The sequence below is a fragment of the Crinia signifera genome, chromosome 9, assembly GCF_055691185.1.
Source record: "Crinia signifera chromosome 9, ASM5569118v1, whole genome shotgun sequence".
Taxonomy (NCBI): Eukaryota; Metazoa; Chordata; class Amphibia; order Anura; family Myobatrachidae; genus Crinia; species Crinia signifera.
The window spans coordinates 18,890,399-18,915,778 of NC_139225.1; the positions used below are offsets into that span (position 1 = coordinate 18,890,399).

The 25,380-nt window shown below is 47.4% G+C and overlaps 1 protein-coding gene across 3 annotated transcripts; it reads left to right on the plus strand.

Moving 5' to 3' along the window:
- Positions 1–25,117, plus strand: UBA1 (ubiquitin like modifier activating enzyme 1). 3 transcript variants are annotated; one of them, XM_083161282.1, is made up of 26 exons: positions 1–145; positions 6,393–6,503; positions 6,594–6,652; positions 7,433–7,601; positions 7,685–7,819; positions 11,262–11,368; positions 11,591–11,681; positions 14,155–14,287; positions 14,446–14,543; positions 14,643–14,789; positions 14,886–15,062; positions 15,728–15,838; positions 15,930–16,010; positions 16,095–16,250; positions 16,447–16,612; positions 19,255–19,451; positions 19,642–19,706; positions 20,063–20,258; positions 20,369–20,443; positions 20,529–20,718; positions 20,806–20,894; positions 21,310–21,402; positions 22,897–23,088; positions 23,175–23,276; positions 23,690–23,790; positions 24,252–25,117. In XM_083161282.1, the coding sequence occupies exons 1-26, from the start codon at positions 89–91 to the stop codon at positions 24,385–24,387; spliced, it is 3,234 nt and encodes a 1,077-aa protein (XP_083017408.1). In that variant the 5' UTR covers positions 1–88; the 3' UTR covers positions 24,388–25,117. The 3 variants fall into 3 exon arrangements, with proteins under 3 accessions (XP_083017408.1, XP_083017411.1, XP_083017410.1); XM_083161285.1 differs by lacking the exon at positions 1–145 and adding an exon at positions 4,388–4,538; XM_083161284.1 differs by lacking the exon at positions 1–145 and adding an exon at positions 5,242–5,420.
- Positions 25,118–25,380: the final 263 nt, after the last annotated feature.

Genomic DNA, 25,380 nt, shown 5'->3' on the forward strand with positions numbered 1-25,380 from the left:
CGCGCCTCAGTGACGTGCGGCCCCAAACTTTACTGACGTCACACTGGTGAGCCCGAGATCTGACGTCAAATTGCGCGACGCGGGAGACATGGAGGACCGGCCGGCGAGGGACAGTGACATCCCATTGTGTGACACACGCTCGCAGGTACAGGGGCAGCCGCCGGGCCCTGGGGGATGTGTAAGAGGCACATACCGGAGATATGGGCTAGGGGGCTGTATCCTGTCCCGGGGGGTGAGGTAGTGCCTCCGTGCCCGGGGGGGTGAGGTAGGGGCACTGTGCCATTTTTACCCGGGGGGATGAGGTAGGGGCCCTGTGCCATCTTTTGGGCCAGATTCACTAAGCATCAAAAGTGATAAAATGTAGAGTGATAAACAACCAATCAATCAGCTTCTGCCTAACATTTTTCAAACACAGTCTGTGACATGGCAGGTAGGAGCTGATTGGCTGGCTGTTTATCACTCTCCATTTTATCACTTTTGAAGCTTGATACATCTGGCTCTTACTCCGGTGGGGGTAAGGTAGGGGCCCTGTGCCATCTGTATTCGGGGGGGGGGGTGAGGTAGGTGCCCTTTGCCATCTTTGGTATTGTCCCTGTGCCATCTGTACCAGGGGGGGGGGTGATGTAGGGGCCATGTGCCATCTGTACCGGGGTGGGGGGTTGAGGTAGGGGCCCTGTGCTATTTGTACCGGGGAGGGGGGTGGTTATGTAAGGGTATGGTGCTTGCACTGAGTAGAGTGGGGAGGGATGTACCTACTGTGCCTGGTGGGGGAACATACCAGGGGTGATATACAGCGCATCCTCTGTGCCATCCAGACTAGGCGTGCAATAAATATTCTGTGATGGAATGTATAATGTACAGTGGATGTAATAGTATTGTGGGAAGGGTATCTGCAGCACAATAGCAGTGAGATGGTATATAACTATAGGGGGTTGTATAATGGTTCCAAGACAAAAGTACTGGTGGCATTTCAGGGAGTTTGTCGCTAAATTTAAAGAACCAATTATCCAGCCTTGTAACGTATTGCAACGGTAACTATGAAATACCATCGGTTACATGATCTCTGAAGCGATTACATATCCCCATAGGCTTTACTGTGTAAAATGGAAACCTAATGCCCAGGAGATTACTATAGAGTATGGGAAGGACTGGAGATGTTATCTAGAATGTTGGCTGTATTACTGGTGTGATGCTGGATCAGGCACTCTATACTGGTAATATATGATAAGGCAGGGACGATATAAGTCAGTGCTTCTCACTCAGTTATTCCCAACAGGTTATGTTTTCAGGATTTCTGTCTGGCAGCTGGTGGCATAAATAACGATCCAGATTAATAGATGAACCCACTTGAGCATGATTAAAGTAATCCACAAAACGTGACCTGTTGGTGGTACTTGAGCACTAGGGTTGAGAATCCCTGATAACTGGAATGTACAATATATGCGTAATGCAGGCCTGGCCAACCTATTGTGAGACTGCAAGTCCCAGCATGCCCTGCCCCAGTTTTGTTATTAGGGAATGCTGGGACTTGCAGTTTTACAACAGCCATGAGACCCACATCCATTCCAGTGTGTCTTATCTACCCATCCCTATCAGCGCACAGTGCTCCTATACGACTCGCAATGTCCTCCATCATCTGTACATAGAGTACGCTGGTGGATATCGGTAATGCAGGATGGTCCCTGCTACCTCCATCTCTCCTCCATCGTTTATCATCTCTGCCGGCACTTTATGACATCACACTGAAGTGTACCCTGCTTTCGTTTGTGTGGCTCATGTTTGTTAGCAATGACCCTTTTGTAGCTACTCACTGTTACTGTACCAGTCAGCCCAGTCTGGTTAGTAGTGGCGCTAGTGGTAGAAATAGTGAAGATGAAGTATGGAAAAGAAGAGATTAGGTTTGGTCTCTTGCAGTTCCAGTCCACAGGAATCCCTTACAGTGCATGTTTTCTGTAGATGCTAATTATGTCATTTTGTACAGTGGAGACTTGGAAAACATGCACTGCTAGGGGTTCCTGGGAACTCCAGTAATGAAAAGAAAAAGGGGCCGTCCATGTTTTAAGGATATCTATACTTGAGCGCAGGAGACTTAATTAGTATCAATTTGATTTAACCATCCTTGAAATCCTTAAATCCTGGACTGTAATGGCAGCGTTATAAATTTTTATACTGTAAAGCAGAGTTTCCCTAACAACCATTACATGTAGCGAGGGCAAATCTATGTATGAATATAAATGTATAAAGTTAGCACAGTGGCTCCCAAACACGGTTCCTGAAGGTCCACTAACAGTACAGTTTCAGTGATTTCCCTGCTTGTGAACAGATTATATATAATACCGCTTTCAGACCGCACTCTAGACCTGGGTTATTGCCGTGTTCTTGCGGCCCCAACAAGGGTCAAGGTGCGGTCTCAAAAGGCCACCACTGGTCGAGCAATACGGGTGTTCAACCCTGGTAATGACCAGGGTTGAACACGGCTATGACCCATGTCAAGTGCAGTGTGAACGGGTGCCTGGGTCGAGCGACCCGTGTCCCGTTCTCAGTATGGAGGAGGCAGCACTGTCAGCTCCAAGTACTGCCTCCTCCAGAGCCCCCGATGACGCGCCGCCGCCCAGCTCCCACTCCTGTGACGTCACCGACTCGGCAATATGCCGTGTCGGTGTCGGAACTTTCAGACCGCATTGCCGTGTTGCTCTGGGGATGGGACCCGTGTCCTAATCCCGTGTGCGACACGGCATTTGCGGTCTGAAAGTAGCAAACTGACCGAGGTACTAATACCCTTTCACGTTGCCTCTTAAACCCGGGTTATTGCTGGGTTGTGGTCGGGTTGACCCAGGTTGAAGCGTGGTGTGAAAGCACCAAACTGAATAACCCGGGTCGATTAATACCCCTTTCACACCAGCCTGGGTGCTTATAGTGCTATTTGCCAGGCAGCGGGGTGGGAAGCACTGCTGGATTTAAAAAAGACTGGACGGACGCTCTCAGCCAATCCGCGTCCGGACAGTCTTTTCAAAAATGTTCAAATTCTCCCACCCCGCTGCCCGGCCAATTGCACTACAAGCACCCAGCCGCCGCCGCTGCTGGATCCCCACAGTCTGGACCCAGCTGCCCCCTCACACCAGAAACTGCAGGGACTAGGCCAGTGTGAAAGGGCCCAACTCGGGAATGTCCCTGCATGATCCAGGGACCATATTCCCGTGAAAGTCCCTGCATTTTCTGGTGTGAAAGGGATATTACCTGGCAATTCGATCTGGGTTATAGGAAGGATTAAGTGTGAAAGGGTTGGATATGGGATCAAAATACTGGGTCCGACCTGGCTTTGCAGTCTGAAAGCGGTAAAGGTCGCCTGTGCCTAAGCATGAATATACTTAAATCCCGGACTGTTGTAGCACCTTAAGGCCCCCATTTATCATTGATCACATTTACAATGCGATCTGGGCGGAATATTACCACCCAGGGCGATTATTTCGGCCGAATGTATTACCTGGCAGGGCGCAGGGACAGGGCTCCGAAAGGAGCACGTCCCTGCGATGCCTGTAGCCGAGGGGTCTGCGCATGCGCGGTTATGCGCTGACCCCCCCCCCCTGTGACCGCTCTGCCACTCGTGCAGTACGATGTGTAGCCATAGGCTACAATGGGCTATTGCCATATCAGAATGGTGATAGGCCAGGGGTGCGATGCCGGGCTGCCCGATGTTGATACATCAGGCAGCTTCGCATCCCCCATAGAAACCTATGGGGGATGCGGCCGGCGGCGCTGCAGGGATCGGAGATTGCTGCTGCGGTCCCCCTTAATACATCTCGGTGCTACTTAATATTTGCGGTTAACCCCCATAAACCGATGTTTTCGGGGATTTAACCGCAAATATTACTTGATAAATGGGCCCCTAAATGTGTTTGGGAACCACGGGGTTAGCACAAAGGAACAGTTTGACAACTCTGTAAGCTCAGTTTGGGTGCAGCTAAGAATAGCGATCAATGATCCCTATATAGAGCAATAACTAATCATTTGTGCCTGCATATGTATGTGTGTATTGGCCTCCAACGTGCAAGACACTTCCCCTGTAGAGGTGAGGAGCAGCGTTTTGACTTAATATATAGGATGTGTACATCTATGTATGTATTCTCTCCATACTACATGGCACATTACAGATAATGCTGTGCGTTCCACCCTGGAGTGCGGCGCCATCTTAGCTGCGCAGTGCGCCCGTGTTCCCGGCGTCACTCACTGCTCAGTCTCACACAGGCGCGCCTCACGTAAGGATGGGGGGGCGGAGTTGAAGCAGAAGGAGCCGCCCTCTGACAAAACCGAGCACGTGTTGTCAGCGCTGACGCAAGTGGGGCGCGTCCTGGCAGTTTCCCTCCCTCGCCTCCCATTGGACGCGACTGGCTCCGCCTCCGCCGTATATTAATGAGGCCGGGCGCGCTGCGCTCTTTTCTGCCGTGTTCCGGGCGGCCGCCATCTTGTTTTTGTGTTAGGCCGGAGCCGGTGTGTGCGGGATCAGTGAGCAGAGAGCGGGGCGCGCCCCGGGGGGATTGGTGAGTGCCGAGGGGGGAGGGAGGGGCGCGGGCTGGGGGGGTTGTCTGAGGGTTCCCGGCCGGGTCACTGACACTGACTGAGTCATCCCAATGGCTGACAGGGAGTAGTAATATGTGTGTATATAGGTGTGAGTGTGTCATGTACAGCCGGTGTGTGTCTGTCAGCAGCGCTGTGTACTAGCTACTGTGTGTGTGTGTGTGTGTGTGTGTGTGTGTATATGTATGTATATATATATATATATATATATATATATTATAATATTTTAGTGATATATGTAGTTTGTACCGTGTATACATGGAGGCCACCCTGATCATGGACGACATCCTGACTTTAATAGGTCATCACGTATAGATTGCTGCCCCAGGCGTGTGTTGTGTGAACCTGACGCCGGCCAGCCGGTCGCCGCCCTGTGCTCCATTCTCTCTTCCTGGCACTGGTTAACCCCTACCTGCCCATGCCACTGCTCTGATGATGCAGTGTGGGGGGGCTTATCCCTGCCGGTACATGTGGCCCAGCTGCACATGAGATCCTATTACATATATCAGAAGACCTCCCTCCAGGAGGGGGAGGGGGGGGGGGGGGTGTAGGATAGAATGCCGTCATTCTGTTTTTTTTCTAGAGCAGGTTAGGGAGTTTCATCGTCACCGGACCCGTCCCTCTCCATCCCTCTGGATCCTTAGGCTGCGTCCCAGTAGGTGACCGTATGACGGCTGTCACTCCCTGCTGCTGCTGCGGGCATTATCCTGAGGTTCTCTGTTCTTGTGACAATGCTGACTAATGCTTGTAAAGCACAAGGAAGTCATGGATTATTAATCTCCCTGTGAAGTGAAAGCTGTAACGCATGGCAACGCCTCACTGGGCCACAGTCGTGTTCAATGCAGGTGGATATGTACTGGGAATTTTTTTTATATATATATTTTTTTTAATTCATTGCTTCAATAATTGTATGTGTTTAGTGCTCTTTCTCCAATTGGACTTTATATACGGTGGAGCTTACACTCTACAGAAGGAGTTTGGTCCTCCCTATCGCGTGCAGTTGGGAACAGGCTGTTTGGTTCTCCTTGCACCTACTGTGTGATGCGGGCACTACCATAAGTACCTGACTAGTGTACTGAAGTATATCCTCCCCTATATCCCATAGCACCAGGTGCACAAATACTAAGATAACATATGGAAGGCCAATGGTGGCTACATGCTTGTCGGTTCCCATGGCCACCAATATAGTTAACCATATTGAGGGAGCTGCAGAACAATATAGTGTATGCACAGTGACCAATATGGGACGTCAATGCTCTCCCCTCGCCACCCCCCCCCCTCGCTCCATATATTCAGTTCAGATTGAGCTGCATGTACAGATGCCAGGGGGCGTCATTAACATCCCACGGCCACGTGCATCGTTAACGATATTAAACGGGCACGCTGGGCGATATGCACAATATATCGTTAATTTTGTATTCCACAATATATCACCCTCTGTGTACCCAGCTTTAGTATGTTTCTGGCTTGTAGGATGGATTTGGTGCACACTCATACAACATATAAACTCCACACAGATAACTTATTGTCTGGAATGGATAAATGGCACCGTTTTCAGGCTATGGGGCAGCAAAAGCTTTTGTCTGAATTGCGGCTGCTGTAACATGCGGTTGCTACCACAATGATTCACGCTACCAAAATCATTTTGGCTAATAGGATTAACCCCCCTTAGTGTTTTAAAGTGACTTTTCCTGCTGTAGCTCTTACTGCCCGCACATTGGTGACTATTTGACCCCCAAACACAGATCAGTACAGCAGAAGGTACCATATCTACGTCTAGATGGGTTGATTAATCTTCTTCCTTTCCTTTTGGCTAGATGTCCAGCTCGCCGCTGTCCAAGAAGCGTCGCGTGGCCGTAACTGATACAAAGACGGGTTCAAACTGCTCATCCTCCAATTCTGTGAGCACAGGACAGACGCCAGCCAACGTAAGTGCCGCCCCCCCCCCCTCCCCCTTCCCATTCTTCTCTCTAACCATGCTGTTATCTCCAGCCATTAACAATACCGGTTTATTGCAGGGCATGGCTCGGAACGGGAATGAAGCGGAGATCGATGAGGGCCTGTACTCGCGTCAGCTGTAAGTATGAGCGATGCACTTGGGTGCGCGCAAGCTGGAGATGGGCTGAGCTTGCCTTCTGTATAATGGCAGTGGTCTAGTTTGGTACAGAGCTGCCTTGACAGTTGCTCTCATTTTCCTGGTAACTGATGTCCGTTAATAATCTGTATTATAACGTAGTAGTGTTCAGTGGCTTTGGCAGCCAGGCTAGCCCCTTCTAAAGCAGGGCTAGACATTTAAAAAAAAAAAATAATTTAAATCTTGGAGCCAGGATGAAAGTTTAAGTGCCAGACAATCTAAAAATAGGGACGTGTACACCAGAAATTGACACAGTAATGCCTATTACACATGTCACATACTCATTACATATTATATCACATGCAATAGTGCCCATTACATGTTATGCCACACGCCATAATACCTCTTACATATTATGCCACATAAGTGCCGCTTACCTACATGCTCTTTGATGCCAGGGGGTTGCGTGATTTTTGCCTCGCGGTCCGACAGCCAATCAGGAGTTACCACTGCTGCTCCTGATTGGCTACAGAACCGCAAGCTCCGATTGGCACATGAGGCGTCTGGAGTTTTGAAATAGCCACGCCAGGTGGTGGGTTGTCCACTGCTCTGCCCAATTGTTGCCATTAACGCAAGCCGCCACTCTGCCCGGCGCATTCCGCATCCTGGCAAATCTGGTCACCATGGTGACCTATCCCCCAGGTTTGGTCGAGTCCTGTTCTAAAGCTACATTGCGTTGCTGGCATCCCAGTGACATTCATTGTGCTTGGTTTCATGTTCCAGCTACGTGTTGGGTCATGAGGCAATGAAGCGGATGCAGAACTCCAACGTCCTCGTCTCCGGGATGGGTGGTCTCGGCGTGGAGATCGCCAAGAACATTATTCTAGGGGGAGTAAAGTCCGTCACCATCCATGACCAGGCGAACACAGAGTGGGGAGATCTATCCTCTCAGGTAAGGAGGCCACTACACCATGCTGAGGGCAGTCCTGCTCGGCGTCGGTTTGGAATTGATTCGTAATTCTCTCTCCCCAACAGTTCTACCTCCGTGAGGGAGACATTGGCAAAAATCGAGCGGAGGTTTCTCACCCGAGACTGGCTGAGCTGAACACCTACGTACCGGTGTCTTCCTCCACCAGCCCCCTGACCGAGGATTTCCTCTCAGAGTTCCAGGTGCGTCACCAGAGGCCTGAATGCGGCTGGTTCTGCTTTGTGGCTTCCGTATCCCTTTCCGTATGATGTGTCCGGGTCTTCTATTGTGTCGCATTTGCTGAAATTGGGCTTTCTGGACCTCCAGTGTTTATTATTTATTCTCTTTACATAAGACATCGTTCTTAAGGGTTAAATTCTATTTTTATTAAAGATAACTGTAGAGATAGAGGATTACTGTACAGCAGCTGGCTACATTTTGTGCGGTTTAGAAAACCTCAAAGCCAAAGCCTGGGTTCGTTTTCATGAATGCTGCCCATTATTCTGTGTTGTGCTGACCCTTTCCACCCCACTACAAAGGGGGATTTAGATCACTGCTGGACCCAACACAAACGTTTAGCTCCCGCCGTAAGTTTCATTTGCTGCCATTGGGAAGGCAGAGGGGGCGCTGAAAGCAGGTTTGTGTTTGCACCCTCCGTGCTTACTACATAATTGCAGTAACTTAACCCTCAGTCTATTTATTTATTTATTACGTTTCTTATGTAGCGCAGCATATTCCGTTGAGTCTAGGCTGTTGGAAGATATTCTTGAATAGCGCCGAGAGCTAAAAGCCAGCAAAGCTTTTACTTTGGTGATATTATGTGGCTGCCTTTCATTTTCCCGAATATTAACTTGGCTCACGTCCGTATCGTGAACGTTTTATAGTGTTCCTTCTAGGAACTGGGCGGGGGCAGAAAGAAAGGGGCATAACGTGCTCACCGCCGTCAAAGGGGGCGGGGGCCGGCCCGCCACATCAACAAAGTGGGTGGGCCAGGCCCCGCCGAAGTAACTGCCAGGGAAGCGCCGGGCTTCAACATGAGCTCTGGGCTTCCCCGGGTGCATCGGCAGCAGGCTGTTCTAGCAGGGCGCTGCTAGAGGGGCAGGGCGCAGTTTGCACCTTTTAAAAATTGGGCAAATCGTGGAGCCCAGCTAATTTAGGGAACGCTATTTTAGGTGACGTCCCTGTGTATGGGCTGGTCAGGCACCTGGGAAAATGCCGGACACACATCTGCCAGGAGTCTGTTTAGCCTAAAGCCCCATGGGTGTTGGATAAAGCAGCGGCCCTTTGCTGTGCCTGCAGTTAAGCCCATTTTATCGGCTGAACAGATCTGACCGTCTCCCAGGGAAATAAACAAATGGTGCTCGATCTGGAGTTCCCCTGTCTAAAATAAACCCTTCTGCATCTCCCATTGTAATCCACACCCTGAACCTGCTGCCTCAAGAGTCAGCTGCTTCTTACACTATGAGGAGCAAATGTGAATGATCGTTTTATTACGTTCCAAATCCTAAACCAAATCTTCATTCTGTTAAGTGTCCCCCCCCCCCCCCCCCCGAGGCCTCTGAATCGGTGCAGCTCACTGAGAGCAGGCAATGATGGCCGCCTCTGTTTCCGCTTACTTTCTTAATACTTATCTCCATCCCACTGACTGAATCAGACCCTGCTTTAAATATGTAAGTTTGCGATTAAACCAGTGGGCATCATGTGCCACCAGGTCTAGATCATACACCGTTTCCTCTCTAATATCCTATAGATAACAATTCTCAGAAGAAAGCCCCCTCCAATCCCAGAAATAACGTGTGAGTCATAGTTATTCCTGGCAACTCCAAGGCCGCTCTTAAGTGGTGGATAAAGTCCTGGGATTACGACACAGGGTTCACCCCAGTTTTTGAGCGGAGACTGGGCAATGAGTGGTGCACCTGGACCATCTAATATCTCCTCGTCATCAGTTGCATTGTTAAATGCTTTTGAATTTAAATAAATGTCTAGGTGGTGTCACACCAGCTGATTTTCATGCTGTGTTCAGCTTCCTGAATCCCAGTTTGCTCTGTCTGCTTTCCGGGGCTTTAACCCTTTGCGAAAAAGTGTATTTTTTTTTTTTTTTAATGCCAACGTTGCCCTGAGAGATCCTCAAACAGGGCTTGACCAATTTATTTAAAATCTAGGAGGCAGATAAAATAAGAGGGATAGTGCGTGCCGAAGGCATATGTATTTATATGAAAAGAACAGTCGCTGTGAGCGGCGCTGTAATTTTTTAGCGTATTTTGAGGATCGCTCACCGCAATGTTGGCACTCAGAGGGGGGTGTTCAACCCCGGTTTCTGATTGTCTGTCTGAACGTTCTGACAGTCAAAGTCCTTCCCCCCCTCCCCCCCCCCCCCCCCCCCCCCAGTACAACTATTTGTAACTGAAATGACTGTTTAAGCAACTAACTTTCGTGATTTTTCTCTGTATAATAAAAATATAAATAAAAATAATTGTCCCCCATTTTGACCCGGCGGAATTCAATGGGCCACCTGTCGAGCAGCCAAAAGGGGACGTGCTGGCGTAAAGGCCATGGATTGTCGAGATCCGGCCGAAAAAATGGATCCGACTGGTTTTGAAATTGTATTCGTTCTGTCGAGCTGCGCCTTCAATGCTCTCAAAAATGAGAGCATTGAATAGGCACCTGCCGCTATTTCCCCTGGCAGAAAGAGGCGGGGATTGAATACACCCCAAAGGGTTAATATTGGCGTGTGAGCGAGGAGTCTGATAGTGCTGGAGATTGATTGCAGTTTAGGCCATGGTGGGAAGAGGCTGAAGCAGACCAGGCCTTTAATAAAGGTCTATGGGGCATATTCAATTATGCCCAAGGTTAAAAATCTTTTATTACCCCGTGCCTAGTTTTGTATTACCACGAGTATGCGCACCCCTGATATTCGCGTTATTAAAAAAAAAAAAAAAGTCCCAGCAATTCATAAAATATACTCTTCTCTCAGGTGGTGTTGCTTATACAGGATTGTAGTGATCATTCTAGCATCCTGCACCTTTCCAAATCTGTACAGTTCCTTTTTCTGCCTGGGGCGTCGCTCTATGATCTGTATTTCAGTAGAGATATGTGCCAGACTGTGGTTGAAGCACCACAGCAGCGAGCGACGCCCCAGCCAGGAAATGAACTGCATGGATTTTGCCAGGTGCTGGAATGAACACTAGGGAGTAAAACTATGAAGATGGGAGTTCTTTATCACATGGAATATAGGCAACAACCCTAATCTACTTTATTTGTTGCCTTCTACGAGATTATAAATAGCACATGGTAGCCCATAGCAACATCCCGTGTTGAATAGAATTCCCATCTTGGTAAATTTCCCTCTAAAGCCAGCCATAAATCTACAGATTGATTGTCAAATCTGTCTGGTTGGAACAAAATCCTGGTAATGACCGTTGACTATTTGCTTTGAAATGCTGGAAAACTGCCAAAAACTGTCACTCATCCATTACCAGGATTTTGTTCCAACCAGCCCAATCTGACAATTGATCTGTAGATTTATGGCCACCTTAAGAACGGAAGGCACTAAATGCTGGTGAAGCCCCCTTTTTTTAGTTGATCCTTTTTGCCTGTAAACCCCTCAGTCCCGGTCACCACCTCCATTTTCTTCTCTTTCCCCAGCTGGTGATCCTCTCTAGCTCCACCATAGAGGAGCAGCTGCGCGTAGGGGACTTCTGCCACAGTCACAACATCAAGTTCATCGTGGCAGACACCAGGGGCTTGTTTGGGTGAGTGTTTTTTTTTTTTTTTACATTCTAACGGATGAACGGAACGCGCTGGAGGGGGAATTGTTGTAGTTTTTGTCTCTCTCAGATCTTTTATCTGTCTGCATTGTGTATGGAATATACGGTTTCACCTACAGAAGTGGCATTGGTGGTCCGACAGGTAGTCTGTCGGATTTTCATAGTGTTGGTCTTTGTTTGCGCTGACTGTCTCTCTGTTTGTTACAGGCAACTGTTTTGCGACTTTGGTGATGAAATGGCCGTGTTGGATCCCAATGGAGAGCAGCCGCTGAGTGCCATGATTTCAATGATTACAAAGGTATCCTAGAGACATACACAGCTGTGCCTTAATCACTTGGCAACAGGTGGAAGTACATTGCAGCATAGCATTGGGTTCTGCAACCTGGCTACATCATTGGGGAGTAACAGACAGCCAAAGGTGCAGCATTGGAGCGATACGGGTCCTGCTTCTACTGTGTGAGGGCAACTGGTGTAGGAGAAGCCTGGTGGTGATCCATAATGTCAGAAATTTGTGTTTGATTAGTCCAGTGTGAGGCTATTGTTTCCTAGACACACTAGGCGCTCACATGCTTTACTGGGCAAACTGTGTCTGGTGATTTTTTTTTTTTTTTTTTCTATTTTTACTTAGAAATGATGACCATGTTTACAGATGTGTCCTCATACACTGACACAGGTGGCACCAAATATACCCCCCCAGCGTGCCAGATTTCGCTCAGCCGTGCCGAGCATCTTGTTGACTTGTGTGTGTGTGTGTTAAGCACACTAAGTGAAATATCGTTAACTATATTAACGGTATTGTCATCTGTGCTAGATGCTCAGTGTTAACGTATCATTAAAGATACATGCTAGAAGTGGAGGGCCGGTAATGTCACTGAGCATTTATTTGCCCGGCCGCTGTCATATAGTTCACAATATCACTCTGAGCGAATTGTTTAGTGTGTGTGTAGGGAGGGTAGATGGAAGTGACCTTTGGCGCACTGGGTGTAGGAATTTCTTCTAATTAACAGTGGAGTAGGTTGATTGAAATCCAAAATGTATTTAATGAACATGAGACACAGAAATGATAAAAGGCAATACAATATCACCTATCCTTCCTCACCCAGCTAGAGAGGTGGAGCCAGGATGGTGTAAACAGTGTTCCAACAGGGTACATCCTGTAGGCTCCACAGACTTTAGACTGGGTAGTACTTGGCACACGTGGAGTTAAAAGCACGAAAAAGCACAGAAAACATCAAACGATATAATGAGTGGAATTATCTAAATCCTTCTCACTTAGCTGAGGAAATGGAGCCAGGATGGTATAAAAACAGGGTGTCCAGGAAGAGGGCTCACCCTGTCGGCTCCACAAGCTTATGGCTGGGCAGAGGTCCTCCGTGGTAGGCTGCAATCCTGTTGGCCCTACAGGATTGCAGCCTACCACGGAGGACCTCTGCCCAGCCATAAGCTTGTGGAGCCGACAGGGTGAGCCCTCTTCCTGGACACCCTGTTTTTATACCATCCTGGCTCCATTTCCTCAGCTAAGTGAGAAGGATTTAGATAATTCCACTCATTATATCGTTTGATGTTTTCTGTGCTTTTTCGTGCTTTTAACTCCACGTGTGCCAAGTACTACCCAGTCTAAAGTCTGTGGAGCCTACAGGGTGTACCCTATTGGAACACTGTTTACACCATCCTGGCTCCACCTCTCTAGCTGGGTGAGGAAGGATATGTGATATTGTATTGCCTTTTATCATTTCTGTGTCTCATGTTCATTAAATAAATTTTGGATTTCAATCAACCTACTCCACTGTTAATTAGAAGAAATTCCTACACCCAGTGCGCCAAAGGTCACTTCCATCTACCCTCCCTATTTCAGTCTTTTTGGTGCCTTGTGGGAAGACACCAGAAAGTTTTGACCCAGGCAGCAAGGGGGTGCGCAGGGATACACAAGATCACCACCTTTTTGAGTGTGTGTGTGTGTGTGTGTGTGTGTGTGTGTGTGTGTCTGGCTGGCTTTATTCTCCCTGCTGATACAACCAGGAGCATCAAAAACAACATTGATGCATACACTGGGGAATGCGGCGCCTGTGTGCGGCTCAATTCTTTCTTAAGAGTTCTGATATAAAGCATCATGCATATTCCTTCTGCCCCTTTCTGTTGCACTCCATCTGCCACTTAAGCTGGGTACGGACCTAAAGCTTTATCAGTCCAGTCTGCCTGATGGGAACAAAAGCAACGAAATTTATCCAAATGTATTTTTATCCTTTTATACAGCGTTTGGGAGCAAATGGTTGTAATTTTCTCCCATACGTTACCAGATTTTTGTTCCCAAAAGACAGATTGGAACGATAAATCTTTGACTACACCGCTTATACCAGTTCCTGTGCAGCAGAAATTGCAGCCTGTCCATTCCGGTGGACCGCGCGCGGCTTTGTCTGTTGTTGTGACGTAACTAGTAGGCAAAAGTTTGAAAAAAAGATTTTCTTCTTTACTCGTATTGGAGCGTCACAATGCGCCATCTGTGCATTATACCTGAGCGCAGTTGGCAGAGATCAGGAAGAAAAGCTGAGGCAATATTTTTGTAGAGATTTTATTGAGCACGTTGCCGGTAATTACAGGAGGGTTATTCCTGCCTTATTAGTTATAGCACGAGATGTTCCCCTGGAACCTCCCGTCTAGGAGACAGCGATGTTGTATTTTCTTTTTCCTGGTGAATTGATAATTGAGTCCACTAAAAGACAGTCGGTCTTGTATTGTTACCCTTCATATCTGACAGCTTGTTCTTGTTGTAGGATAACGCAGGCGTGGTCACCTGCCTGGATGAGGCTCGCCACGGCTTCGAAAGTGGCGACTTTGTAACTTTCACTGAAATCCAGGGCATGACCGAGCTGAATAACTATGATCCAGTGGAAATTAAAGTTCTAGGTAAGTACCATGTACCCAAAAAGATACTCAACCCTACCCATCCCCCCCAGTTGTTCACCTTATGGTGTTACCCTTTAATTAAGGCATCAGAGCCAAGTGTCCCCACTCTACGTGTTCGGCTATGCTGAGATACTTAATGTCCTCCTTCCCCCTCTCAGGGCCATACACCTTCAGCATCTGCGACACAACAAAGTTCTCCGACTACGTGCGTGGGGGAATCGTCAGCCAAGTGAAAATGCCGAAAAAGATCAGCTTTGTAAGTGACCCTGAAGTGGCTGCAGCGCTTTCTCTTCTACGCAATTATGTTGTGACTGTCCCATGCTATAAATAAAAAAAAAATCATTTTGTCCTCTAGAAACCCCTTAGAAAATCTATTCAGGAACCGGAGTTCGTTATAACAGACTTTGCAAAGTTCGACCACCCGTCCCAGTTGCACGTGGGATTCCAGGGTATTCATGCCTTTCAGAAGAAAAATGGCAGACTTCCAAAACCTCGCAACGACGTGAGTGTCGGAGCACGCGCCCCGCACACGGGACATTAAGGCACTGTGTTTATGGATTCCATTCTCTATATCTCTGTGTTCTGTTCTCGTTCCCAGGCGGATGCAAGTGAGATGCTGGCTCTGACCAAAGAGATCAACGAGACCTTACCTGGATCTGCAAAGCTGGAGGAGCTGAAAGAATGTCTCCTGAAGAAGCTTTCCTACCAGGCCACCGGGAATATTGCCCCTGTTAATGCTTTCATTGGGGGACTGGCAGCACAAGAGGCCATGAAGGTAACAAGTGCTCCCAGCTAGGGAAGCCAATCCTGTGGCATTTTTTTCAATCCAGAAGATTGGGATTGAAAAATGCTCGATCCCGGGATTGGCTTTCCTAATAAAAATGTTTTTAAAAAATGACCCACATATTTACCTGCTGGCGGGCAGCTGTGAGCTTGGCGGGGAGCGTTGTGGAGGTGTGTCTGGCGGGCGGGAGAGTGGTCTGCTGGAGCAAGGCTGGGTGGATTGACTGTTTGGCCTGCGCAGCTTGACCGGGCATTGGGAACTGCCGGGCAGCGTCTGAGCAAGCGTTCAGATGCTGCCTGGCATTAAGTTGGCCATACATTTACAGATTGATTGTCAGATTGGGCTGGTTGGCACAAAATCCTGGTAATATCTGAATGACCGTTTTTGGCAGTGTTCCAGCATTTCAAAGCAAATGGTTAACTGTTATTTGCTCTCATCCATTACCGGGATTTTGTTCCAACCAGCCAGATCTGAAAGTCGATCTGTAGATGTATGGCCAGCTTTAGACTGCGCATCCTGGGATTGGAAACACAATTCCGGGATTGAAATCCCAGTGTTTTTGGGTCCAGATCCTGGGATTGGCCACCCCACTCCCAGTCATACTCTAATCTCTTAATCCATTTTTGGATACCCTGACGGTCCCTTTTTGCCTGCAGGCCTTGTCAGGGAAATTCACGCCAGTCATGCAGTGGTTGTATTTCGATGCCTTAGAGTGTTTGCCTGAAGAGAACGAGGAGACGTTGCTAACGGAGGAGAACTGCAGCCCTGTAAGTCTGCTTGTATTAAAGTGATCCGGCTTCTCTGGTCTCCACCTGTTGCCCTTACACATGAATCGGTTTCTTCTTTGCCATTTTACAGAAACAGTCTCGCTATGACGGGCAAGTTGCTGTTTTCGGATCTGACCTGCAGAGCAAATTGGGCAAGCAGAAGTATTTTCTGGTACGTCTCAATGTCTGTCTTTTACGATGGTGACTGTTGCTAGTTTGCTGTACTCTGACTGACTTCTATATAATCCTTCTGAAGGTTGGTGCCGGTGCCATTGGCTGTGAGCTACTGAAGAACTTTGCCATGATCGGTCTGGGCGCTGGAGAAGGAGGAGAAATCACTGTGACAGACATGGACACCATAGAGAAGTCTAACTTGAATAGACAGTTCCTCTTCAGACCCTGGGACGTCACGGTGAGTCGGTGAAGACACCCGTTCAGCTGCTGGCCACATACAAGGTTCCTCGCTTCGCATTGTGCCTTCAGAAAAGTCTGTAGTGTAAAATGGCCTCTAGAATATTTAGGAAACCACTATTTTGACCAAAGTGTAGAAGGTGAGCGCGTCCGCACTGTGAATTTTAATTCACCGTCCTTTCCTATCCAACCGTCAGAAAATGAAATCCGAGACCGCGGCAGCAGCGGTTAAGCAGATGAACCCACACTTGCATGTCACCGGGCACCAGAATCGCGTGGGCACAGATACCGAGAAGGTCTACGATGACGACTTCTTTGACGCTCTGGACGGTGTCGCCAATGCACTCGATAATGTGGATGCCAGTGAGTAGTAACCATTTTTTTTTTTTTTATTCCAAAATACCGATGTGGAGTCGAAGGAATGTGAATCGCTTTAGTTGTTGCCGGCAGATGATCTGAAGGCAATTAATTAAATATTGCGCCCAAAAAAAGCCTCGCTGTGAAATGCTTTGCACATCTCTCACCGCAAAGTTGGCTCTCAAAGGGTTAATGGTGAAATGAAAATCTAGATTGCGTATTGAGCCATCTTTGGTGGGTGGGTAGAAGGGTCCCTGGTGAGATGCTCGCCCAGAGGACGGAGAGCACAACAGCAATGACGTCTCTAATGGAGGGCTGCTGCGAGTAATGACTGAAGACATCCAGAAGCTTGTCCATTGATTATGTGGAACGCCATTTTTTCTCCATCACTGTCGAAGGAGTCCTGCAATGTGGCTGTGTATTTTTGTGCTGCAAACTTTAGTTGTAAAAAGGGTCCTAATGCCATAGAGTAATGGGGAAGGCAAGATGAATGCATAGGGAGAGGAATCGGGAGCAGAATGAAAGAAGTAATATTACTGTATAGGTCACTGGTGAGGCCTCATCTAGATACTGTACCCAGTTCTGTATAGGTCACTGGTGCGGCCTCATCTAGAGTACTGTGTCCAGTTCTGTATAGGTCACTGGTGCGGCCTCATCTAGACACTGTGCCCAGTTCTGTATAGGTCACTGGTACGGCCTCATCTAGATATTGTGTCCAGTTCTGTATAGGTCATTTGTACGGCCTCATCTAGATACTGTGTTCAGTTCTGTATAGGTCACTGGTGCGGCCTCATCTAGATACTGTGTCCAGTTCTGTATAGGTCATTTGTACGGCCTCATCTAGATACTGTGTTCAGTTCTGTATAGGTCACTGGTGCGGCCTCATCTAGATACTGTGTCCAGTTCTGTATAGGTCACTGGTGCGGCCTCATCTAGACACTGTGCCCAGTTCTGTATAGGTCACTGGTGCGGCCTCATCTAGATATTGTGTCCAGTTCTGTATAGGTCACTGGTGTGGCCTCATCTAGACACTGTGCCCAGTTCTGTATAGGTCACTGGTGCGGCCTCATCTAGATACTGTGCCCAGTTCTGTATAGGTCGCTGGTGCGGCCTCATCTAGATACTGTGTTCAGTTCTGTATAGGTCACTGGTGCTGTCTCATCTAGACACTGTGCCCAGTTCTGTATAGGTCACTGGTGCGGCCTCATCTAGATACTGTGCCCAGTTCTGTATAGGTCACTGGTGCGGCCTCATATAGAACACTGTGCCCAGTTCTGTATAGGTCACTGGTGCGGCCTCATATAGAACACTGTGCCCAGTTCTGTATAGGTCACTGGTGCGGCCTCATCTAGATACTGTGTCCAGTTCTGTATAGGTCACTGGTGCGGCCTCATCTAGACACTGTGCCCAGTTCTGTATAGGTCACTGGTGCGGCCTCATCTAGATACTGTGCCCAGTTCTGTATAGGTCACTGGTGCGGCCTCATCTAGAGTACTGTGTCCAGTTCTGTATAGGTCACTGGTGCGGCCTCATCTAGACACTGTGCCCAGTTCTGTATAGGTCACTGGTACGGCCTCATCTAGATATTGTGTCCAGTTCTGTATAGGTCATTTGTACGGCCTCATCTAGATACTGTGTTCAGTTCTGTATAGGTCACTGGTGCGGCCTCATCTAGATACTGTGTCCAGTTCTGTATAGGTCATTTGTACGGCCTCATCTAGATACTGTGTTCAGTTCTGTATAGGTCACTGGTGCGGCCTCATCTAGATACTGTGTCCAGTTCTGTATAGGTCACTGGTGCGGCCTCATCTAGACACTGTGCCCAGTTCTGTATAGGTCACTGGTGCGGCCTCATCTAGATACTGTGCCCAGTTCTGTATAGGTCGCTGGTGCGGCCTCATCTAGATACTGTGCCCAGTTCTGTATAGGTCACTGGTGCGGCCTCATCTACAACACTGTGCCCAGTTCTGTATAGGTCACTATGCCCAGTTCTGGAGCCATATCTCCAGATGGCTATAAATACATTTAGAGATGGTAAAAACAAAGGCAACTAAAATGGTGCATGGCCTACGTCACAAAACCGAGGACAGGATAGATTCCCCTATATTAGGAGTATAGTGTTCCCTCCAGCAGGAGGGCAGGGTGCTGGAGGAAAATGGGCACTTTGAATGTGGCGGGGCCGGCCCATCGATGTCACTAGTGTGGGCGGGCCCGCCCTGCAATATCACTAGGGCGGGCCAGTCTGCCGCCGCCACCAGAAGTGGGCAGGCCTGCCTGTCGAAGTCTGACTTGGGTGTCAGGGTTCACTTGTGTTAGTCTGTATAGTTTGATTGGCAGCCTCCGGCGCTGGTGTTGCCTATAACATTGACCTTTAAACAATTTAGATTGGTCTTTATCCAGTAACCTGATGCACCACCGTGTGCCAATGCACATTGTTCAGGAACCAATGACTTACCACGGGTGGCAATTGCACTAAGCCCAGCAGCTATGGGGTACCACGGGGAATAATTAAATGGCGACTGTCACTTAACCTGAGAGTTTAAACCCCCCCCACTGCTAATTGAATCTGGCCCCTAAGATGGTAATGGACAATACTCTGACTCTTCATTTATATATTTTTTTTTTCTTCCTCCCCATTCCCCCTTCAGGAATGTATATGGACCGGCGCTGTGTGTACTACCGTAAGCCACTTCTGGAGTCCGGAACATTGGGAACGAAAGGGAATGTACAAGTCGTTATACCTTTCCTCACTGAGTCATACAGCTCCAGCCAGGACCCTCCGGAGAAGTCTATACCCATCTGTACCCTGAAAAACTTCCCCAATGCCATTGAGCACACATTACAGGTGGGCATATATATTGACAGCGAGCAGGCTGCGGGTGACATGTATTGGGGAACGTGGTGTGTGACTGTCTCCCCGGACAGACTACAAACAATCAGTCAGTAGTGTAATCAATTCACCCGCTAAATGTGTCCTATTTATGTGAAATATTGACGGGCAGTGACATTAACCAAACCTCTGTGTCTCCTGACAGTGGGCTCGGGATGAATTTGAAGGTCTCTTTAAGCAACCAGCAGACAACGTCAATCAGTATTTAACGTGAGTTACCAAAGGGCGCTTTTATCATTTTCCCAAGTTCTCCGATATCACCCTGAAAGCGCATTAGGAGTTCTGCATAGAGATATGTAATAGGCGGCCGCATGGGTTGCCTGACTGACTCCACAGTTGTTTTATAGGGGAAATGGCTCACAAGGAGCATTCTGTGCTGCTGCTGAGCTGAGGCAATAATAACATTTAGCCAACAGTATGCAGATGTGCCACCTCGTACATCCCTAGTAAAAATGTTGTCCATACACAGCAGATAATAAACCAGTTCACTATAATGAGCTTCCAATAGAGCTACTGTAAAAGATGAGGTCTATACTTGTAGGTCATTAGTTCACCCTGTTCCGCAGAGACCCCAAATTCATGGAGAGGACACTTAAGTTGCCTGGATCTCAGCCTCTGGAGGTCATCGAAGCAGTCTACAAAAGCCTAATTACTGAGCGGCCCAAGAGCTGGAGAGAATGTGTGTCCTGGGCCTATAATCACTGGCACACTCAGTACTCCAACAACATCCGTCAGCTGCTGCACAACTTCCCCCCGAACCAGGTCAGTGGCCCTAGAGAGGCTTTCGGTCACCACCACCACTCCCGTTTCTGGATTGCTATAAATGTCGGTGTAATCTGTATACTAATAAAGTTTTTTTTTTTTCTTTTTAGGAGACCTCTTCCGGTACTCTTTTCTGGTCCGGCCCCAAAAGATGTCCTCACCCATTGGTTTTTAATGAACACGTAGTAAGTGCTGTGCGGTGGTCTGGTTTGGCGGTTACAACCAGGGGTGCTGACTATTTGAATTAATTCGATACTCTGTTCTCCGCAGCCCTTGCACTTGGACTACATTCTGGCAGCTGCCAACCTTTTTGCACAATCCTACGGTATTCCGGTGTCCACCGACCGGGCGGGGCTCTTAGAAACCCTCTCAAATATCGAAGTGGCAGTATTTACCCCCAAATCCGGAGTGCAGATCCATTTGTCAGACCAAGAGATGCAGAATGCACACGCCTCCCTTGGTACATATTACATGTGTTCTTTCGTCGGGTGGTAGCTATTAACAATGGAAGCTGGGGAAAAAAATAACCAATTTGCATATGTTCTAGATGACAGTCGTCTGGAAGAACTGAAGCAGGGTCTCCCGACGGTAGACAGTCTGGGCGGATTCAAAATGTTTCCTATAGACTTCGAAAAGGTGAGTTCTCGGTTACCAGCTTATGTGCCCAAGTCCAACTGGGCAAAGGTTTGTGGGGCGGAACATTTTTTTTTACCCCTTTTTTTTTCGCCCTTAGTCAAATTTCAAAAAATTCCTGCTTAGTTGGTGTCTGCAATAATTGTTCGAGGGGCAGATTTATTAAGCTCGGTGAAGTGATAAGGTGTCTGTTTTTTATCGCCGGCCAATCAGCTCCTACCTGAATTTACATGCTTGGTTTGAAAAAGGACAGGTAGGAGCCTGATTGGCCGGTGATAAAAACCAGACACTTAATCACTTCACCGAGTTTAATAAATCTACCCCATAGTTTCCGGGCCATCCAGCTGGTCCACAGTTTTTTTGTTTTTTTAAATAAAACCTTTTCCACCCTACAGTATAATATTTTTTTATGTCGCAGGATGATGACTCAAATTTCCACATGGACTTTATTGTGGCCGCTTCTAACCTGAGAGCCGAGAATTATGACATCCCACCAGCAGACCGCCACAAGGTACGTGACCTCGGTAGACCTGGTAAAAGAACTAGGTATAACCTGGAAGCTGGGGTCATAGTGGTTTTGGTGGCATTGTAACGCAACAGCTGGTGGCGGGCGGGGGGGGGACTGTTTCAGTTTGCTGCTTAGGGGGGGACCAGAAAGCATTGTCCGATGGGTGACTTTAAAATAAAAAATGGATCATTTCTTAGGTGGTCAGATGACATGGTAGCTTGATGGGGAATACGGGTAACATTCATGCGGTTGTGATGCCGGTGTTCAGTATGCCAATGCCTGCATCCCGACTGCCCTCACAACGCTGGCACTGGAATTCCAAATACAATATGCAAAACAAGAAGAAAAAGGTTTCTCGCGTTGTGGTGCACCAAACAGGAAAGAACTCCTAAAATATAACCTTTTATTGGTTGGTAATATAAAAATACACAAGTGGGTGGGACAAACACAAATTTAAATTTGCTCTGTGGGTGTTTCAATGTACTCAATTTTATTATATAATGAGACAGCCTTCTCACTGACGAAATAGTGTCACATACAGCGTACTTACTGCACTGGCCTATGCAGCAATATGTGAGCTGCTGAACCACAGAGCGGATAGTGGTCAAAATACTGAAGAATCTCTGTACTAAGGTGACTCCTAGAACCTTATGAACATAGCTACACAAGTTGCAACAATTGTTGCTTATCAATTCATGTCACATTAATTACTGACTCTATGTAGCAGAATAAAATTGTTACCTATTACTGGCTGCAGCTGCAATATAAGAGCATATATTTGCTTAAACATACCAATCGGTAGGTGAATTTTGAAAAATCCTAAAATAAAACTACCCTATACCTGAGTATATGTATTTAGGATCCTGCTGGAAAGCCTAAAATTATTACCTATACATATACCCGGACTATAAACAATAAGATGTTGGCAATCTAACTCATTCTATAATAAGATTGAGTACATTGAAACACCCACAGAGCAATTTTAAATTTGTTTTTGTCCCACCCACTTGTGTATTTGTGTAGTTTTTATTTTTCGCTAATAAAGGTTATATTTTACGAGTTCTTTGCTGTTTGGCGCACCACACAGTGACCACCTTTTTTCTACTTGTTTTGCATATCTGTTAAAATCTTGTCCAGCGGTAGCGCACCCCAACAACTTCCAAAATAATATTATCTAAAACAATGCTGGAGTTGGTATTCTGACCGCCGGCACCCCCTAAACACACGGGTAGCATATGTATCCTGTTTTATTAGGCCATGGAATACGATAGGTTGATGTGGAGCGGGTACGGTTTGATTTGGTGCAGAGAGGAAACGTTTCATGATGATATTTCAGGCCAAGAGTGCCAAGGGTTAGCAGATGCGCGGTAATGAGCGGATTCTGTGGTTTGATATCTGTCCTGCTGGCGAGAGCCTTGTAATAGAACCCTGTTCTGCCTCGAGCTTATTTCATGGCTTTTGGATGTTGTTCCATTCTGACTTCCTTCCGATTTGCAGAGCAAGTTGATAGCTGGAAAGATCATCCCGGCAATAGCCACCACGACCGCTGCTGTTGTGGGGTTGGTGTGCCTGGAGCTCTATAAGATTGTGCAGGGGCACCAGAAGCTTGAATCCTTCAAGAATGGTTTCATGAACCTGGCCCTCCCATTCTTTGGCTTCTCTGAGCCCATTGCTGCCCCGAAGCACAAGGTGAGTGTTTTCCGTTACATAAATGCCCTTTTCCCCCCTCCTACACGTAACCTGTGTAAGATCTTTCTCATCTTCCTCCTCTATAGTACTATGAAAATGAATGGACGCTCTGGGACCGGTTTGAGGTGAAAGGGGTCCAAGATAATGGAAACGAGATGACGTTAAAGCAGTTCCTAGACTATTTTAAGGTAAGCTGTCTTGGTTTCCCTAAGCGGTTAAGGCAAAAAGTGGCGTGTGTTCTTCTTGGCAATAAGACCAGGACCGAGAATGCCGTTTGAATTCAGCATCCGTGCGGATTGCCCATCGATCTTGGATATTTTATTTTAATGGCAATCGTATACAAGGCAAAACCGTGCTTTGTAAATAATTGCCCCTTTAAAAAAATAAAATAAATTGTCTGACATCCCGCATGGCCGCTGAACTCTCTCGCTATCCCGACCGGCCCCAGGTCTTCTCTGTAGACTTTTGATGAGTGTCTATCCTAGATTCGTTCCGTCCTTTTCTGTTTTCTTCTGACTTAGTCCTGTTCCGTCACATTATGTATAATGCGTATAATTCATTGGATAAACAAACTGACGTTTTACCTGTGTTTCGCCTGCAGAATGAACACAAGCTGGAGATCACAATGTTGTCCCAAGGAGTTTCTATGCTGTACTCTTTCTTCATGCAAGCTGCCAAGCTGAAGGAACGCCTTGAGCTACCGTAAGTATCTTTCATGTTCCGTAATCTCATGTTCTGTCTTCAGCTGATGCATTTCATACCTACCAAAGGAAAATGCACAAGGAGCCACATGTCCAAAAATGCAGTACACGGTGTCACCCACCTCACTGCCAAAGTGATTAATTTGAGGCCGTTACAATGACCAGTCAGTAGCATACAGACCTTATTTGATCCTTTATTTTTTTTTTAACATTGCTGCATGGGTAATTGTGCAAAAAAAAAAAAGGGTGACACTAGAGACCTTGGGTATAGTGGAGGCGCAGGAGTGCTGGGTGCCAAAGCGTTATCTAGTTTTGAATAAGAGACATGCAGCATAGGCTCCTCCTCATTGGAGGCAACTGCCCTCCTGTGTACAGTTGTAGAGCTGCCAGTTTTATCCGATCCATTTTCCTATGGGGCATGTTCTGTAAATCTTAATGATTGTGCAATCCCTCATCTCGCAGAATGACCGAAATAGTGAATAAAGTGTCCAAGAAGAGGATTGGGAAACACGTGAAAGCTCTGGTGTTCGAGCTGTGCTGCAATGACAACAATGGAGAAGACGTGGAGGTCCCTTATGTGCGTTACACCATGCGCTGAGCATCATCGCATCTCCACCAGCGATGCGTATGGGGGGAGGGGGGGGGATCCTGGCGCTGATTGGAATGGGTGCACGTGATTTAGGGGGAGGAGTTAAAGATATGGGACGACTGTTCTACTGCTAGATATTAAACCCTTCGATGCAGCGAAGGGGACCATTGCAAAGGGGGTGCACGAGCCTCATTGTAACTTATCCTATCACCTGTCTGGTATTGTGTGGGTTTAGTGAGCATTTTCTGTGATCATTACTATTCTCGACACCTAGATCACCTTACCTGCACCCTCCCTTTCCCCCACACTCCAACACCTGCAAAGGTGCTCACTTGCAAGCCTGGTTCTCTTCCCCCTAAACTTATCCAGTGGCCGAAGTGCTTCTTTTCTAGAGGTACAGACTACCGATAAATCATCCGCCCAATGTACTCATATCGTTAGTTGCTGTAGTTTGCTTAAACTCTTCCGCCGCTCCAGAATCTTCTGCCGGGGGGAGGGGGTTATTGGCAGTCGAAAGTTGAGCTGAAGAGAACAGCGCTCATACCGTTAACGCCCGCTGCATGGGAGAGCGTGTTTTTGCCTTGCCCACACCAACACCCAGACCGTGCCAGTTACCCGAGGGCTACCAGACCAGTAAGATACAGCTTTAGTGTAATGAGAAATACAGCACTGCTGATCTTGTAGAAATGTTTCTTTATACTGTGTTTGAAATCTGAAAATAATAAAAAATTAAACCATATATTTTTTTCGCAAGTTTTTATTAAGTTCCGGTTATTACTTGGATCTAATGCAAATCGTTCATATTTCGTAAGTGAGTTTCTGCATCAAAAAACTACTGTGAATGCTTTAACGGTTTTGGGATTATGCACCAATCATTATTTGCCGAATCCTGCTATTGGCCGAGGAAGGGTAATGATCTACAGCCAGGCTTCCATTCCTGAGCTGGAACTGTCCTGAGTATGTATAACAGGCTACCCGTACTGAGCTTGGACTGTCATAAAT

Bases quoted from the DNA above. Each gene is read 5' to 3' on its own strand.
- UBA1 (XM_083161282.1), top strand. From the start codon at position 89: ATGGAGGACCGGCCGGCGAGGGACAGTGACATCCCATTGTGTGACACA. The intron at 7,820-11,261 runs GTGCGTCACCAG...CTCTTTCCCCAG, and splicing joins ATTTCCTCTCAGAGTTCCAG to CTGGTGATCCTCTCTAGCTC. The intron at 15,063-15,727 runs GTAACAAGTGCT...TTTTGCCTGCAG, and splicing joins CAGCACAAGAGGCCATGAAG to GCCTTGTCAGGGAAATTCAC.